Here is a 17187-nt window from a genome sequence, read left to right on the forward strand (position 1 = left end):
CCCCCCCCCCCCCCCCCCCCCCCCCCCTTTCCCATCTGAAGTGTATTAATAATCTGCTGTTGATTCTGGCAGCGTTGTAAAAAGGCTTGGCTGAACAGTCTGAAAATCACTCCACTGACACCCCCAGAAAATAAGGGAACGCTATCTGGAACATAAGTCACATCCCGGTGTGAGTTTGCTGACAGGTGTACACTCTCATGGGAGCGCTAATCCTCCTGCTTCTTCATCTGTGTTTGTCCACCACCACCGACGTACCGCAGCACAGGGACGCACAAGAACCCCAAGACAAAGCAGAGGCATATGCAACTGAAACTCAATGACATGCAGATGTGATCTGTGCAAATCTGTATGCAAAGCACCCGTCTGATTCCTATCACACAGGGCTGGATGTCATATCCATCATTTTCATGTAAGGCAGAAGATAGGAAAAGCGCACTTGTAAGGGTGCGGATGAAATCATTTCCATTCGGTCGTGCATTGCCAATATGTGGTTAGTTATGCTTATTCAAGATATGTAAATGTTTGCTTTAGAAAAAAAAAAAGAAAAAAAGGATATAACAGCAGGGCGCGCTCAGGACGCTCCATTCCCAGCGAGCACGCGGGATCCGCTCCTGGTTTTGCTGCTCCGCTCATCGCAGCGTGTACACCTTCCCTGACTCTCTCAACAGTCCAGCATTGCTGTGCAAGCAGATGTTTCTCCTCCGACGCCAATTCTTGCAATTCCTGCATTTGGAGAAGGTATTCTTTCGCGCGAAGAAAACCTGAAACTGACCGGAAACTGGCTCCCTCCTCGGCTCAGTGAGAGAGGGAGAGTTGTGGACGGATAGCGGCTTTGGAGAAATACAGTACAGTAAATATATATGTATATATATATATATATATATATATGTATATATATATATATACATATATATATACATATATTATAATAATTGCGGCGGGGAGCGAGGCGGCACTTTATTTACCACACCTGTGATGCGTTGTTCTGAGCAACGAAGACGCACGACCGGGATGCTGATGGCCACGGTACGGCAGGAGGATATGTGTTGAGGAAAGGACTTGGGCGTTGTGAACAAGGCGTTAAGTGCTACAGAGGACACTCTCCGGACCTTTTTTTAAAAAGCCCAGCGTGCCAGTGTTTTTGCTCCCTGTCTTTTTGAAACTTGGGTTGATTAAAAGAAGAAGAAAAAAGCACGAAGATGCCCTCACTTCTGGGCCCCTTTGTCCGCTGCGGGTTCAGCGCTACGCTCCTTGTGCTCGGGCTCGTCTTCGCTGGCTTCACCTGCACTGGTGAGTTTCTGTCGCCTCTTGTCATTTACGCCGTTGTGTTTTTGAATTATGCTGTTACACATTTGTGTGTGTGTGTGTGTGTGTGTGTGTGTCCGTGTGTGTGGGGGGGGGGGGGGAGCACAGTGTGTACGTTACGTTGCAGGAAAAAAAAAAAAGGCTGCACGCCACAAGTTTTGCTTGCGGTTTTTTTTTTTCCCCGACATGTGGCCGCGCGTGACAGACGAGCACATTGTTGGCAGGCGGTTTTGTTCTGCTATCTGCTAGCACTACTACCACTCATCAATTAGCCTCCACCTCCAAGGTTATACCTATCGGAGAGAGCGTGTCGCCTCGCACGTGTCAACCAAGGTTAAACAACTTGGAAGCGAAATTATTGCCCACCCTTCGAGTGTTGCGTATGTGTTTATTTGCCGGGATACAACATGAATTTCACCCCCACTGTCCGTGACTGTGAACGAAGTTCCAGCTACACCTGCTTGAAAGGAGCAATAACCTGCGCTTTAACAGACCGGGCGCGTGAACAATAAAATGCGGTGCTCCTTTTCATATGTCACATAAACAACCTTCAGTACAGTTTATTTTCTTTGCGAGTCTAGCGCCAGTAAAACAAGAATATCCCGGTTGTTATTACATCTGTGAGCTGTGTGTAGGGCGGACTGGACAAACCTGTATTCATCCGTCTCACCGGCTGCTCTGCTGGCTGCAAGCTAGAGGATCATTGCACTCCTCGTTTCTCTCTCAGGACTCGTTCCTGCTGTATTTGCAGAATGGTGACAGATTTACGGAGTTGGTGGACGAGCTTCTCGCGCCGATGAGTTACGTGTTATGATGTAGCCTCTTGGCCAGACACTCCCGGTTGCATGCAAATGTGCTCAGATGCACAAAACAACCAGCAGCAGCAGCAGCGGGGCTGAAATACTCCCCAAGTTTTCCCCAGCAGCTACAAAAGCAGCCCTCGTGTGAGAGACAGAGAGAGAGAGTCTATACTGCAATTTCTGATTTTCTTTCTACTCATTTCAAAGATCAAATATGCTCATAACTCTAGTGGGCTATTTATCAACAATGCTTGCCTGATTGCCTGTTTGATTCTTACGACCACCCTGGTGCTGTCCGGTGACCCTAAACATCATAGGTCACTGCACTCGTGCACAGTCGAGCCAGTCGAATCAATGTTGTGATCAATGCAATCAGCTGCCACGTTGCCCATAATGCACCATTTCACAGTTCAGCCCTTTTTGACTATTTCTTTAGAACACTTTTCTTTACTCTCTCTCTCTCTCTCTCTCTCTCTCTCTCTCTCTCTCTCTCTCTCTCTCGCTGATGCTAAATATCATCCTCACAGCTGGAAGCAGCTGGTGAGTAGGTTATCCCAAAAAACAGGAGAATTTCACACATCATTTGCCCGCACGCTTGTTTCCGAACTGTTAACCTTGCTTTGGACAGAAGGCAAACATGTTAAAGTTGGTGTAGTTGTGTCTCTTGCTTCGGGACAGCGAGATGATGAATTAAGAGGGCTTTTCTCTTGCATTAATTAGGGTATAATTATGAATATATTAGGATTAAATAAACAGTCGTGCTCTAGAGGCCTCATGTATCAAGCTAAGTAAGTGCTAGTGCGTTGGTATTTACAAGTCATTTTTATGATGCATGTTGGAACCGATACTTTTAGATCGGGTCGCTGGGTTATATGGGCGGCGTGGCGGTTCAGTAGGCATTGTTGCCTCACAGCAGAAAGTTGCTCAGTGCCTTTGGTTCTATCTGTGTTCATCTGGGTTTCCTTTGGGTGCTCTGGTTTCCTCCCACAGTCAAAAGACCAGCTTCATGCCAGGAAATCCCATAGATTTGATACCGTTTGCCCGTTTCTTTGTTCGCTCATATGCTGGACCGGAGCTCTGTCCAGGGTGTTTCCCTGCCTTTCACCCAATGCATGCTGGGATGGGCTCCCAGCACTTTCCAGCGACCCTAAATAGCAACGACCCAGTTCATAAAACAGATGAACGCAGGGATATGGGTGAAATCGGTTTTATTCTCTTCTAGGCACACCCCTCTCTCATACATCAGGTCAGCACAAGCATCCCTGAGAGCTATACCATCACAGCTTACAGGCTACTTTCATAGGACAGCGTGAGTTCCGCAAATGGATCGGAAAGGTAATTTTGGTTGCCAATTCTTTCGACACGAGGCCTGGGACAGTCTCGGCTGAGATCAGTCGAGCTATCCTCCTGTGAGAGAGGCAAAGCGCTGACTCGGCAATTGTCAGTATCAAAAGCCGACTTGTCTTTTTTTTTTTTTTTTTTGCAGGGAAACATAACTCAGTCAGTAATAAAGGTAAGCCTGTCAATCTAGATTTGAGCTAGCCGAGCACTTTCCCTTTCGCTGTGTTGTGAGTGATCTGACGGGCCGTACAGAGGCGGACGGTATGCTTTCAGCCTCAGGAACAAAGAACTGTACTGCTTTGTGTGTGTGTGTGTGTGTGTGTGCGCGGACCACTTGATGTTTTTAGTATGCGAATTGCGTGTGTCAGAGAGAGAGAGGGTGTTTCCACAAGGATTTGCATGCATGCATTTCTGCTGCATGTGTGAGGTGTGTGCCTGCAGATTACTCCGTCTCCTGTTGCTGCTGTTGTTTCCCATTTATTTAAACTTGCCTGTTAGTCAGTTGTTAGTCCCTTGTTCACTTAAAAAATAATAATCAAAAAGCCAGCTATCCATGCGGAGAGAATAAATCCTGGATTTTTCTTTGTTGTCCCCCCTCTGCCCATTGAGAGCGTTGCCAAGCGATCGTTGTGTGGTTCATCGAGGGAGCTTGGGAGTTGGTATCGGGTACCATCCCTACTTGTGTGAACAGCCCCCTCCGAGCAATTTCCACGAGGTGGAAACCTTGCGATGATGCAAGGAGATGGCCATTAAATGACAACAAGCAGAAATCTATTGCGTAATGGAGTAATTTGCGAGTTCACATTTATTTGTACAGTAATATGAGATTCTTTTTGCCAGAAGTCTCTCTCATCATCCTAATGTGAATCATCTCAGAGTTGTCTTTGTGGCAGCCAGTTTTGTCTCTCCTCATTGAGTCACTAAAGAATGCGATAAGGAGAGCGAAAGCGGAAATTAACATAATTTATTGGGGGAAATTGCCTTCTGGTCAAAGGAATTTAAAACCACTTCGTTTCTGTCCCATTGCTAATGCATGGCAAATGATTGCCACGTATTTGCGGGGGATATGGTCTTTCACAGGGAAGTAATAATTCACTACCAGAAAGAGTTTTTCTTCCCTCTAGTCATGGGAGATGAATTCAAATGATACAGACAATGGGAAGACTTGTGCACTAGGGGAGGGAACTTTCATATATATTTATTTATTTTTCTCAACTGCTTATGCTCACTCAGTGAATTAGCATGATGTACAAATGCGGAATATATCATGCAAGGAGGTAATTACACTTCAGGGGGGAAGAAAAACGTAGGGGGAAATATTAGAATGGTTTCACTCCTCAGGAGTTCAAATGCTCGTTATGAATTTTAGGCTGCTTACAGAATTTGACTTGGACAATGAAAAATTAATTTGGATTTTCTTATTTGCAAGGACAGAGCTGATCAATTGCATTGCTTTTTTTAAATTCACTTTCCATCATGTTCATTTTTCTGAAAGTAAGAAGAAGGAATCTCCTTCCCGTCGAAGTCTCTCGAAATGTAATTTCTTCAGTTTGAGTTCCCGTGATTAATGGAGGCAAAGATAATAGTTCAGCATAAATGAGTACGAGGTAAACAGTGCATGTCAGCGTAGGTCAGCGTTAAACAATGGAGGAGCACGCTCCGTTTGGTGCCTTATCTTTCAGAAGGCTATGTCCCTGCGCTTATCATTTGCAAATGGCAGTCTTAGGGAGCAAAAGGAAGGACACAGGCGTTGCCGAGGACACGTGGAGGATGAACCTTGCAGAGGGGAGGAGTTAGGTGTTATTTTCTGCAGTCTGTGCAGAGGCCCTGCGAAGGCACTACGTCTCTGTCAAACTCTGCCCTTTTGTTTCAATTACCCCATTTCTATCTTTCAGGTCTATGTCAGAGCGCTTAGGGGTTGAAGTTGGGCCGTTTCCCTCACGAAATGTGGTGCACCGTAGTCACTATTTGTGCTTTCCTATCGGGGCAGCAGAAAATGTGCCTTTCACCTGTGGTGATGAGATTACCCGATGTTTCAATGGGAGCCTGGCAGAGTTGAAGCAAATAGATCCGCACACCAAGTAGCTCCCGTTTGTGGGATTTTATTGCGGCGTAACGATTCATTCTTCCTCAGACTTCTGATGGATACAGAGAGTCGCCATCTTAGTTACCTGTAGTGCTCATACAGGCACACGTGACATACCACACCTGTTGCAATTAGTTAACATTAAATAGTAGGAAAATACATAAGAGCGTACATACAAAGCAAATGAGAATAAGTAACTTTTGAGAATAAGTCAAGCTGTTAGTGTTCGCGCATATTCTGAAATTTTGACTTTGTTCTAGACATTTCAAATGTATTGTCAAAATGACAATGGCCTGCTGCCACCGCGACCTGACCCCGGATAAGCGGTGGAAAATGGATGGATGGATGGATGTCAAAATGAAAACAAAAACCTTTCCCCTTATCTTTTCCCTTATGCCTATACTTTATTTTATACATACAAGTTAATATTTTCCTCTGTATCTTCTTTATGTACCTTTTTGTATCTGTAGTATATTTGTATCTTTGATATATTATCAGTGTATATGCTGAATTTAGTCTATTTGCAACAGGTCTGGTTTGTCACAGGTACTTGTATATAATCTGCTACATATTTCTGTGATCTAGCACCCATCCTATTGGGTACTGGGATGTGTGTTTTATTATTTCAATGGGAACCTGGACCATAATTCCTGGAAAGGCACCACAGTGTCTGACATAGTATCAGCTGTTGGGAGATTGCCCTCAATCTCTACTGTTATGTTTCTGTCGCTGCTAACCATCCTGTGCCGACACAAGCTTGTTGAGCTGAGCACTCTGAGTCTTTTCTCCGGAGGATCTAATCGAATGTTCTTTTTCCTCCGTCATCTCTCTCTTTCCCTTTCACTCATGGAGAGAGAGAGAGAGAGAACATGCAATGCCGACCTTGATCCTTGGATGTGTTCTCTTGCTGGGAACAGATCTCACCTCAGCAAAGAACATGGGACATGTGAAGGTTGATGTCATGGAAGTCAATCACGGTAGAATAGACACTACTGCTGCCGAAAGGCACATTGTTGTAGTTTCTTTCCCCTAGAATCTCTTGGCCATGAGTTCCTTCCTTTTTGTTAACCAGGCGACAGACATGGCGGACAGTTTGGCATGTGTGCAAGCCTTAGAGGCGGTATTTGTGGCGTTGGTTTCTTTCCTGTAATGTTTGTTTTTATTATACATGATGTGCTGTCTGGCTGCTCACTTTGTACAGTGAGAATATTGGTGTGTTAGAAGACGTTTCCAGACTCATTCCTGTTCTCCTAGTGATCAATACTCTTCTCCAAATGGTTAATTGGCCATCAGTCACTGTCAGTGGAAGTGCTTAGAAACCCAGAGGTGTCCTGGTGCAGCTCATAATAAGAGAGTGTCCAGTCCTCTGGGTCCTCTCCTGGCCTTTACTTCAGGCTGGGTGGTGGCTGGGGAAAGCGGATCTGAATGCAATATGGAGCGCCATAGATTAATAGTTCCTTAGTCAGGCCACCAGGGAGCGATGTGAAAGCCACTTCCACTTCATCATACGGTGGGCTGGATGGACCGTCTGCAGAGCATGCGGTGGGAAAGGAACTCTGAAACGGTGTGAAGGTCATGTGACGTGAACTGACATTTTGTGGATTTTATCAGTTGAATGTCATCTTGTAAAATCCTCCGGTTTTTTGGGATCATTTAAAATCTAAGGTGACATTTTCTTGTGATATTAAGGAGAGATCTCGCAAAGGCAATTTCTCAGCAGCTTGTAGTCTAAAGTTACAAGATAATGAAACTTTTTAGTCTGCTACTTCAACCTTGAAGAGAACACACACCTCCAATCAGATGAATGGCTCATTGTTATGCTCACCCCTATTTAGCATGGCATGTAAAAGACATAATTAGAAATCACCTAAGGCTACCCAGGCAGGCCTGCTGGCGCCTGATTGGCAAGGGTATCCGGGGGAGGTCTGGCTCAGCCTGAGCCCGAATTTGTCATCTTGAAGTGATTTTGTTGACAAGACAGGAGGCACGGTGACCTTTCCTAATTATGTGTATGTGTCCAGGCACTGAAGCCTTAGGCAAGCAGTAATTCAACTGAGTCAACAGAGCGCTGACTCTCCGAGCACATTTAGGCCCAGGCAGCACGTTGTGCGATGTAAGGTTAGAATATGCTGGGCGTGTTAATAATTCAGTATTGATACAACATTACTAATGTCATCTGTGTCACCTTTTGCTCAAAGATGTGTAAAGAAACAAACTGAACGATCTGGTCAGATAAGGTGCCCCATTTTTCTCGCCTTTCTTCATCTTCCACCACTTGTACCCGAAATCATCACAACAAAGTCATTCTGACATTATGCTTATGCCAGTTGATTCTCACAAAAACACGAAGCATTCATCATGCACCCTAAATGTGTAGCAGCGAGAGAACAGCCTCTCTGATCTATGTAGGTCCCTCCGCTATTGTTTTTCCCCAAACAAACCATTTCCCGATGTGAAATGAGGTCTGAACATTACGGATTCAAAGCTTAAAGCTAAGCAGCAGATTTTCTTGGCAAGGCCATCAGGAACACCGGGCTCATGGAAAAACGCATTCAAGTCCTTACTCCAATAGAATTAATCATGACGGTATACAGCCACCATCGAGACGCACCTTGCACTTGATTATGGCTTCCGTGAATTTAAATGTCCATTGACAATGCATTCATGCTGAATCAAAGTGTGTTTTCTGCGGTTTCTTGTCACCAGTGCTCGCGTCTCAAAAGATGAGTACAAAGCTGCTGTGCTTTGGCATCGTTTCCACTGATGTGCAATCCTGTGTTTCAGGCAGAATTAAGATTGACGGTAAAAGGAGCTGTATTTAACATTCAGAGCATTAGCATTGCATCAAACAACTACTTGCTGTGTAAATATATAGTGGAGTAATGTCTACCTGAGCAGAGCTACTTCCTTTGTTAACATGGCCGTGCTTTTAGTGCATGTGAGCGGGCCCCACGGGTTCGGTTTTAATTTCCCGTACGATATGAATTTTTCACATACCGTCATACCGGTACACAGCCGAGGCAACTTCTGTCGCTCTTCAACAGGCAGCAAAATATATTGTTCGCCGCTGAGAGCTCTGTGGTCGGAGCTAGTTGTCTTAACTATATTGAGAGGGAACCCTAGTCATGGTCATAACTTTATAATAACAATTAACAACCCATAACTAACGCTCTTTAACAGAGTAAAACACCACGACACAACAGTTTGTGACACATAAACAATTTGTAACACGAATAATTGTACATTTATAAAATTTCCCCGCCGAACTGCATGATGGGTATAGCTCGCTAACAACAGTCTGCTAACAGCTGGGAGAGGCTCTGTCGCAACAGTAACGTTACATTAAAGAACAGAAAAGAGCGATGCAGGATCAACAAAGACTTAACAAAAAAAGGTATTTTGGTCAGACACATATGCAATGCTGATTACCGTGTAATATGTGTGGTATTTGTTATAAATGTACGTTGGTACATACAGGGTGATAGGAAGCTGTACGTGGAGGGACTTAGGACCCAGGGGAATGTAGGTGAAGGAAACAGGAAGTGACGGAACGGAAGACACGCCACACAAAACAGTTGTTCACCGCTCACTGGCCGGTTGACCGGCAGGTTCTTTTCGGCGTTAATTAATTAATGCTTTAACGCGGAAAAAAAATACCGTGATATACCATGAAACTGCCAGAATCTTACAAAATACCGTGATATGCATTTTTGGTCATACCGCCCAGCCCTAGGTTGCAGCTAATAACGCCATCCCGACCGATGGCACCGGTAAACACTTTTAGCTCCGTCAGCGCTTTTGCCTTAGTTTACACTGTAAGCGCCGTTAGCATCGTTAGCACCGTTAGCTACGTCGACATGTTGAGAGCAATCAAAATGCTCCCATTCTCGGATCTTGCACCTTTAAGTGATATTAGAGAAATGGACTCCTGGGAGCTAAAAACAGTTTATCATAATCATGTCATGACTAAGGTATTCTATTTACAATAGCGCCTCAATGCCATGCTGCCACAAATATTGAAGGTGAATGCAGTAAGGGAATATTTTAACTCCTTACTGGATTGTGTTTCTGATATTCTTTTGTTGTCTGCTTTGGTGCACATATGTTGTTTTGCGTTCTTTGTTATTTGGGAACATATTGTGAATGTATGTCCAATCTGTAAAACAAAAAAACAATGTTGAATATGTAGTCGTATCCCAGACCTGTTCCATCATAACATTCCATGCCCAACACTAAGAGGATGGTGGAGGACACTCAAGATCCATTTAGAGAATGAATTCCTGTTTGTTCCTGTTTATTATAGAATCTTCTACCATACGACCCTCGTAAACATGCAAAGTTCTGTTCCCCCTTGTGGTTTGCAGCGGGCTACGTCTGTATGTAATTGAACCACTGTTTACTGTATCATTAGACACTCATATTGGATTTGTTCAGTTAAGAGCTGGCAGGCAACGATATCTAATATGTACTGTTCTCTTGGAGAGAACATCTTGCCCGTAATCCCCCTTTTAAAAACTGACAGTGGTGAATGTTTGATCAAGCCTACAGGAGTAACTTGTGAACCAACTGTTGAAATTAAAAATGTGTTGAAAGAAATTGCTGCTTGGTGAATTGCTGGTTATTATGCCCAGTGTGTTTTCTAGTGTCTACATGTGAGTATGTGCTGCTGTAGCAGTGTAGCAACATTTTCTGATGAATCAACACTGGATTTATTAACCGAACCACTTGCACTGATCTTTGCATGAGCTTTACCGTGTACTTATTTAAGTATTGCTGTATGTTGGCATTTCATCAACTGTTATCCCCCCTGTGAGTTCCAATTTATTCAGTATTTCAACTGCATCTCATGGTTTTCAGCAGCTGATGGAGTTTGCTCAGTTGTCATATTTGGATGGGTGATTTGAACCTTGTCTCTATTCAAGGGCGGTCTTTGGAGCCGGATGTGAATATTTATTGTTATCTTCTGTATAATTTCCAGAAGGCAGTAACTGCCAGCATACAGTCTGATCTCGTGCCAATAGCAGATAGATCGCGTTGCTCATTAGGAAAGACATTCACATGTTCACAAAGTGTCTAACCGTTGCGTGTATTTATTTTTTAACCAAGCTTCAGTCATGTATACGGCATGTTTATACCTTTCATTAGTGCACAACAAGTCTTGGTTCAAGTCTGCTGGGTGCAGTCAATTGACGGATATACTCTGACATCAGCAAGACATTTGGTGTGGGTGGATAGAAGAAGATATATTGCAGTTCTTGTTAGTGTTCAAGCGTCCTCTGTCAAAAAGACGGCATGATGTCACCACACTGTAGTGCTTCCACTCTCGACCGGCCAAGCAGATACTACTTCAGCGTAATGGGACACTTAATAATGTGTATTTGCTGGTATGGTCATAGACGTGAAAGTGCTTTTACAGATTATTGATTGTAATTTTGCCGTTGCTTCTTTTGGGAGTTGGCACTGTTCAAGTCATTCATTGAAAACAACAAAGCTCAGTTCAATTTGTTCATTCAATTAATTTGCATAACATGCGGTTGGGACGGGCAGACATCTGGTGACCAAAACAAGAATATAAGGAGTTATTTGTTTGATGTGGCTGTCATTTAATGAATGTGAGTTGGTGTCCAATTTCGAGATGTGATTGAACGCACCCCGGCCTCTGACCGAGCGCAGTTCATACGATATTGTTAACGGCTCCTCTAATGACTTCATTCCTCCTTTATTTCTGAGTCGCTGTAGCATATTTTTACTCCCAATTTCCGAACATCTCATCACTCATAAACTGAAGACACTACAGAGGATTCTTCATCTCAATTATTCCAGATTTGACAAACTAATTGGAGATGAAAAGTCAATTGGGATGAAACCGGTATAACTCAGTGAATAATTATCAGTTGGATTAAAGGGCTCGTGGCTGTGGTTTTGAATGTCCTCATAAAGTGGCCTACTGATTTAGATCAAACGTGTGTGATGTTTGCCGCGTGTCCGAGCGTACGCACATGAACCAGTCCTGTGGGGATCACAGAGTCGTCCCAAGAGTGGTCGCCAATGTCGCCAACCGTCTATCTCCACTTGATCTGATGGGGGTGTTGTTTTCTATCATGAATACTGAGCAGCATTGTAAGTCACTCTGGATGAGAGTGTCTGCCAAATGTTGTAATTGTGATGAGAAAAGCCAATGGAGTTTACAGTGAGGTGGAGCGGACTGGGTCCGGCTATTTCGCTCTACAGCTGTGTTGATCGGTGTCGGGATGTGAAATCTGTGCCCCTGATGTTCGTGACATGTCAAGAGTCAGCAGGATCGTTTTCCCATTTTATCAGATGTAACTACATGAGACTCTGCCCTTGCTTATAAATATCTAATTTATAACTGACAGTCTGGAGTTTGGGTTTCAGAGTTTCAATTTCAAAGGTCCTCTATTGTGTCCCCAGTTGTACTGTAGTCAAACAGGGAAAAATCAGTCTTTATAATCGGAAACCAAAGGCTATTATTGCCAAAATCCCCTCTTGTGGTCTGATTGGTCAAAATGCGTTAATTGTCACCCTTTACAATGAATGTAACTGTTAATTCTAATTAATTCTGTTCATGTAGAATCTCTGTCTAGATCATTATCAGGAATAGATTGGATCTTGCAGAGGTTTTTGGGGGCATGCTCCTCTGGTCCGGCCTGCGTGGCACCAGGGGCCTCCACTGGCTGGTGAGGGAGGGCCGCGTCCCCTTAATCTCTACCAGACATGACAACTTTATAAAGGCACATTAATTCCTAATGAGCCAGCTCTCTCTCTGGAGGGTTTGGGGGCGTTCTTTTTTAGTGGGAAGCATTATGTCCGACTTGCATTGGGCTGCGCCCTCCTGAGGGTCAGAGGAAGGTGATCCCTCTTCTTCTCTCTATATAAGTGTCTAATGAGGAAAGGGAACTAATAAATAACAGCGCAAGAGAAATAAAGTTAAAGAGGGAGGGCAGAAAGGGAAGTAAAGGGAAGTGTTTTTTTCCTTTTCTCTTTGTTAATTAGGTTTTTCCGAACAGCATTCCGAACCCCTCCCTTCTTCTATTATATTTACTTTTTAGCATACAGTATCAACACATCCACAGCTATTCTTACCTGTGTCAGACATCACTACACATCAGCCTGATTGTTACTTAAACCACCGTAACAGTTGGTGCCGTTGATACCCTGAATGTATGTGCAACCCATATATATATATATATATATATACTGTATATACTCGTAATATTTCACTGATATAGTATATATATACAATATGTCTTGCCATGTGAGTGCTTGTGTGTTGTGGTCACTAAAGAAAGAAGACGTATGTGTTAGACTCTGTCTGTGACTGAGGAACTATTGTTGCTGCTGTTCCTCAGTTAGAATCTCAAGTGTGTTATGAATCATTTTATTTTTTATCTTTCACAAGTTCCCAGAGCCAGACTTCAGACCACGTCCCTGAATCACCCCCGTAATGTGTGTAATGTGTGATGGAAGTGCCATTGTTGCGAGATTGGACAGTCCGTACTTAGCTATTTTTTGTCATATTTCTGGTGTTTAAATTACCCGACTCAACACTTGGACAGATTGGTTTCAGGCTGAATCATCACAAAGCCAAATGCAATTTGGCTTATTTTCTAATTTCTTGGTCTGCAACATACACTGCATATGGCTTTGCTCTGCCATTTTCACTAAAGTAATGATTAAATAATAACTTTTCTGGCTGAGTCAGATTGTTGTGGAGAATGTCACTGCAAAACTTTTTCTCCCTTTGGATGATTTTTTTTTAAAAATGTATTTTCCTGCAGAAATGTTAAACTGAAATCCTAAGCGTTTACTCACAAGAGAACAGTAATCATTTTAAGAAGATCATTTGGCGCACTCAAAAAAAAAAAAAGTATTTCATCATTGTGCACTCTGCTGCAAAAGTCTTCAAGTCCCTGTCCAGATTTGAAAGAGAGGATTTGTCCTGCTCCGTTTTCAAAGGATCAAGATAAAGCTGTGAAACAAACCAGTCCCATGTGTAAAAAAGAAAAAGGACTTCCTTACTTGGATAACATTGCTAAGATTTTACAAAGGCGCTTTTCTCTTGCCTCGGCAGCATTCAGCTGTCCTTTTATCAAGCTTGTCTTACCTTTCAGATTCCATTATGTGAATCAACAGCATACCTCGGCTCGCCTCACTCATTAGAGGAGGCCAAGAAGCCGACGGTAGATCATTTGGAAATACGGTTTTCATCTGCTCCTCCGTGTCAGACCCGTCCCGGTAAAACCATGACAGACTTCAAATAGTAAAAAACACATTTCCAGCAGTCAGCTAAGTAGCACTCTTTGGTTTAGATTCATTTGTCGACTTTTCTTTTCCAACACAAACCTCGAGCATTATCTCTGCCCATCCTCTGTAACGGGCTGCCATTTTGTGTTAAGCCAGCACTGGTGCATAGAGCCTCCACAGCCTGGTGGAAATTGCCAGCGCCTAAAGCAAACAGTTGGACCCGAGGTCCCACAAGTGTGAAGCAGCCAAGTAAACCCATTAACTGCCTATAGAGTGGTTTGTGGTCTTGTCTCCACATGACGTTCTCCACAAATGAGCCACGAGCTGATTTACTCTGTTTGTTTGGCTGTATTAAATAGCCACCGACGAGTCAACACTTCACTCACTCTGTGTCTACTAGTGGAGGAAGTCAAATGTGTTCACGTTATTGTAACGGTTGAGATGGATGTAGCAGTTGTACTTAATTCATAGTGGAAGCAATGTGATGTGTATTACACAGTAATGCTGGTAAATCACAGCATAAGCATTTCGCTTGGGAGATATAATTTGACATGTCTGCAGCTTTTCATTTTGGGGGCACCGAGGCATGATACTTTCTTACTCTGAATTATTCTATCCGCGCTCAACGTGTGATGCCCAACTGTACAAATTATTTGAATCGCCAGAAGGTGTTTGATTTGTGCTGAGTGTGAGTTATCAGCTCCAAACAGGCCATGTAGCTTCCCCCCTCTTATCGTCCTAGGCAGCAGCTCGCAGAATTTCTGCATGTTTTTGAGCTCAGCCCTAAATGTGATGACAACAGTCATGAACGGAACACAAAGACAAAAAAAAAAAAACTGCCACTTGCAGCAAAATGAGAGCCTTCCCCCTCTCACCTAATTTTTTGCGTCGGATTCTCCCGCAGTATGTTTGACAAGAAGGGCTGGCAGCTTCGCGCAGTGGCACAACTCCGGCTGTCGTGGGTGCCGCCCCCGACCCCTGTCGCACAATTAGCTTTTTGCTTTTCAGATAGCGAGAACAAAGGTGAACTCAGGGAGCCGCGGCCGTGTTCACTCAGAGCAGAGGGGTGTGTGTGACACTCGGATGACTCCGGGCCACTTTTCTTGACCGGAGGAGTCGTTGGCTGTCACTAAACATCACTGTCTCCCTCCCCACTAATGGCATCTCCAGATTGTGCCATGAGGAACAAAGGCTGGTTTGTTTGAGGTACCGAGGAAAAAATAGAGCGACCCCCATTCGGGCTGCAGGCTGTGGTTTTGTGACAGGGGCTGCAAACATATAGAAGTGTCATGACAGATATGAACCAAGGAACAATTATAGGGCCATGTGCTCGGAGCTAAGCTGGCAGTGCCTTCAACAAAAAGGAGAGAAATGTGTCGAATGAATAGCACAGCAAATTTGTGCTTGCTCACACACACACACACACACACACACACACACACACACACGTACATACACACGTGTGACTGTCATTTTTTAATTTGTTAGGCTGTTAAAACTATTAGAATTAAGCAACGATAAGGGGGAAATCAAATGTTGGTGTGTTATGCTTCCCCCCTTTTTCTGTATTGTTTTATTCATGAGGTTAAATTCAAAAGGTGAGCGTGTTAACAAAACAAAACCGTATGCTGAATAACAACTAAATTAAATGTTATGAAGAATAATTTGTAATTTTCCTGTGGCTATGGAAATAAATAAATTCAATTGACTGAGCTGAATATTTTTTCCTGATCATCACTCGCTTCTGAATTAATTTTTATTATATGCAAATTAGCATTATCCTGCCAGTAATCAATCTAAAATGGGATTTTTTTCCCCCGTATTTCTGCCAGCAGTAAGAATGCGAGTCAAACAGCAGGAGCGTATTGACTTGATCGTCATTCAATCTTAGTTGCTGTCACACACTGGGAGGCAAACGAAATGTGTTTAATAACAGATAGAGCATTTCTCTGCTGTGGGCACTAAACACTTTAAGACGGTGATGAAGCTTTAAGTACATTTTCATACTACAGTTGCTAATTATGAATCCCTTCACTACAAGCAGCTTTTTGTTGTCTCGGTGGTCCCTTCTTTTTTGCTAGCAATCCTAATACCAAGAATCGTCATTGGCTGTTGGATCCACAGTTAATTGGATTAAAAGACGAGCTCATTTGCCAAAAGAATGTTTTATTACTTTTCATTCTCATTATTTTAAAAGGCACATATAGCCCCAAACTACTAGCAGACAAGTGATACGCAGTAATGCACTGTTTCAGCTGTCGAACTTGAGTTCCACTGCCTTTGGTAAACAGTTTTTGTTCAAGGTTGACACATGAAACAAAGCGTGGTCTCTGGTGTAGTCCCTCTTTGAGAGACGCCAGGTCCTTTTTAAAAACTATTTTGAGCGGTAATGTTATTTTTCTACATTGTTAATTCAAGTCTTGGGGAATTTTTGTGTGCCGAGTTAGAATGTTGAATGTGCCATGCTTCTGCAAAGCGTTGCAGGAGTTCAACACTTGGCATCGACGTTGTCACACTAAATCTCCGTCTCCATGACACTTGGAGTCAAAACACGGGCCTGGAAATGCAAGCTCTCCCAGTGTCAAGAAACAGTCCTCTGTTCTGGGCTCAAGCTGCTAATGTTTCTGACAGAATTAAAAGTTATTTGCTCGCTGAATTATATTACATTTAAAAAAAATGCACAGCAGGTATTTAGAACCCCAAGATTTGACCTGTTTTTTTATTCTCTTTTCAAAGGCAGAGCGGTATTATCCCTTCACCCTCCCTATTTCCTAGGTCACAGCTTGTGTGTTCGTCCATGTGTCTAAGTTTCCCCACGGAAGCTGCAGAGTCCCACAGGTTTAGCTGTAATACCCCGGTTAATTCCCCCTGCATGTCGGGTTATTGCCATCAAAGCTCCTGTGTCAGTTTATCCCCAATTCTGGCTTATTCTTTCATTTTCACTGATGGCTTTATTGCTCTGTGTTACCATGAACGCCCCACCCATCCCCACACACACACACACACACACACGGATACAAACACAAGCAGATATACCCGTATGACAGTGTCTGTTCATATGGATTATTTTAGCTCTCGTCAACAATCGTCCATTTATTGTTTGTACCTTTGCGTCTCATTCAGTCGTTGAGTAAAGATGCAAATACATCTACCGAGACAAGAAAGTTAGAATTCCTCTCTGTGCTTCTCAGTTCACGATATGTTTCTTGAAACAGAATTGTTCACACAGTCCCCACCCACACACCCACACATTGTGTTATTCACCATGAACAGTTGGTCGCGCAGCGGTAGAAATTTGAGGTTTCCGAGTTAAAAATTTCACCCCAGTTGGCAGAGTTTGTTTTGGAGTTTGAGGGTTTAAATAGCAACCGATGCTCGGTTAACATCTCG

General features: G+C 43.4%; 1 protein-coding gene across 5 annotated transcripts in view; it reads left to right on the forward strand.

Moving 5' to 3' along the window:
• The first annotated feature begins 924 nt into the window (after positions 1-924).
• unc5a (unc-5 netrin receptor A) overlaps positions 925-17187 on the forward strand; it is a 120297-nt gene continuing 104034 nt past the window's right edge. For all 5 annotated transcript variants that reach the window (XM_031857731.1, XM_031857732.1, XM_031857733.1 and 2 more), the window contains exon 1: positions 925-1290. In XM_031857731.1, the coding sequence (XP_031713591.1) occupies positions 1200-1290 (91 nt within the window). In that variant the 5' untranslated portion in view covers positions 925-1199. The remainder of the gene's footprint in view (positions 1291-17187) is intronic.

The sequence above is a fragment of the Anarrhichthys ocellatus genome, unplaced genomic scaffold (genome assembly GCF_004355925.1).
Source record: "Anarrhichthys ocellatus isolate YVR2014 unplaced genomic scaffold, GSC_Weel_1.0 scaffold19, whole genome shotgun sequence".
NCBI classification, from domain to species: domain Eukaryota; kingdom Metazoa; phylum Chordata; class Actinopteri; order Perciformes; family Anarhichadidae; genus Anarrhichthys; species Anarrhichthys ocellatus.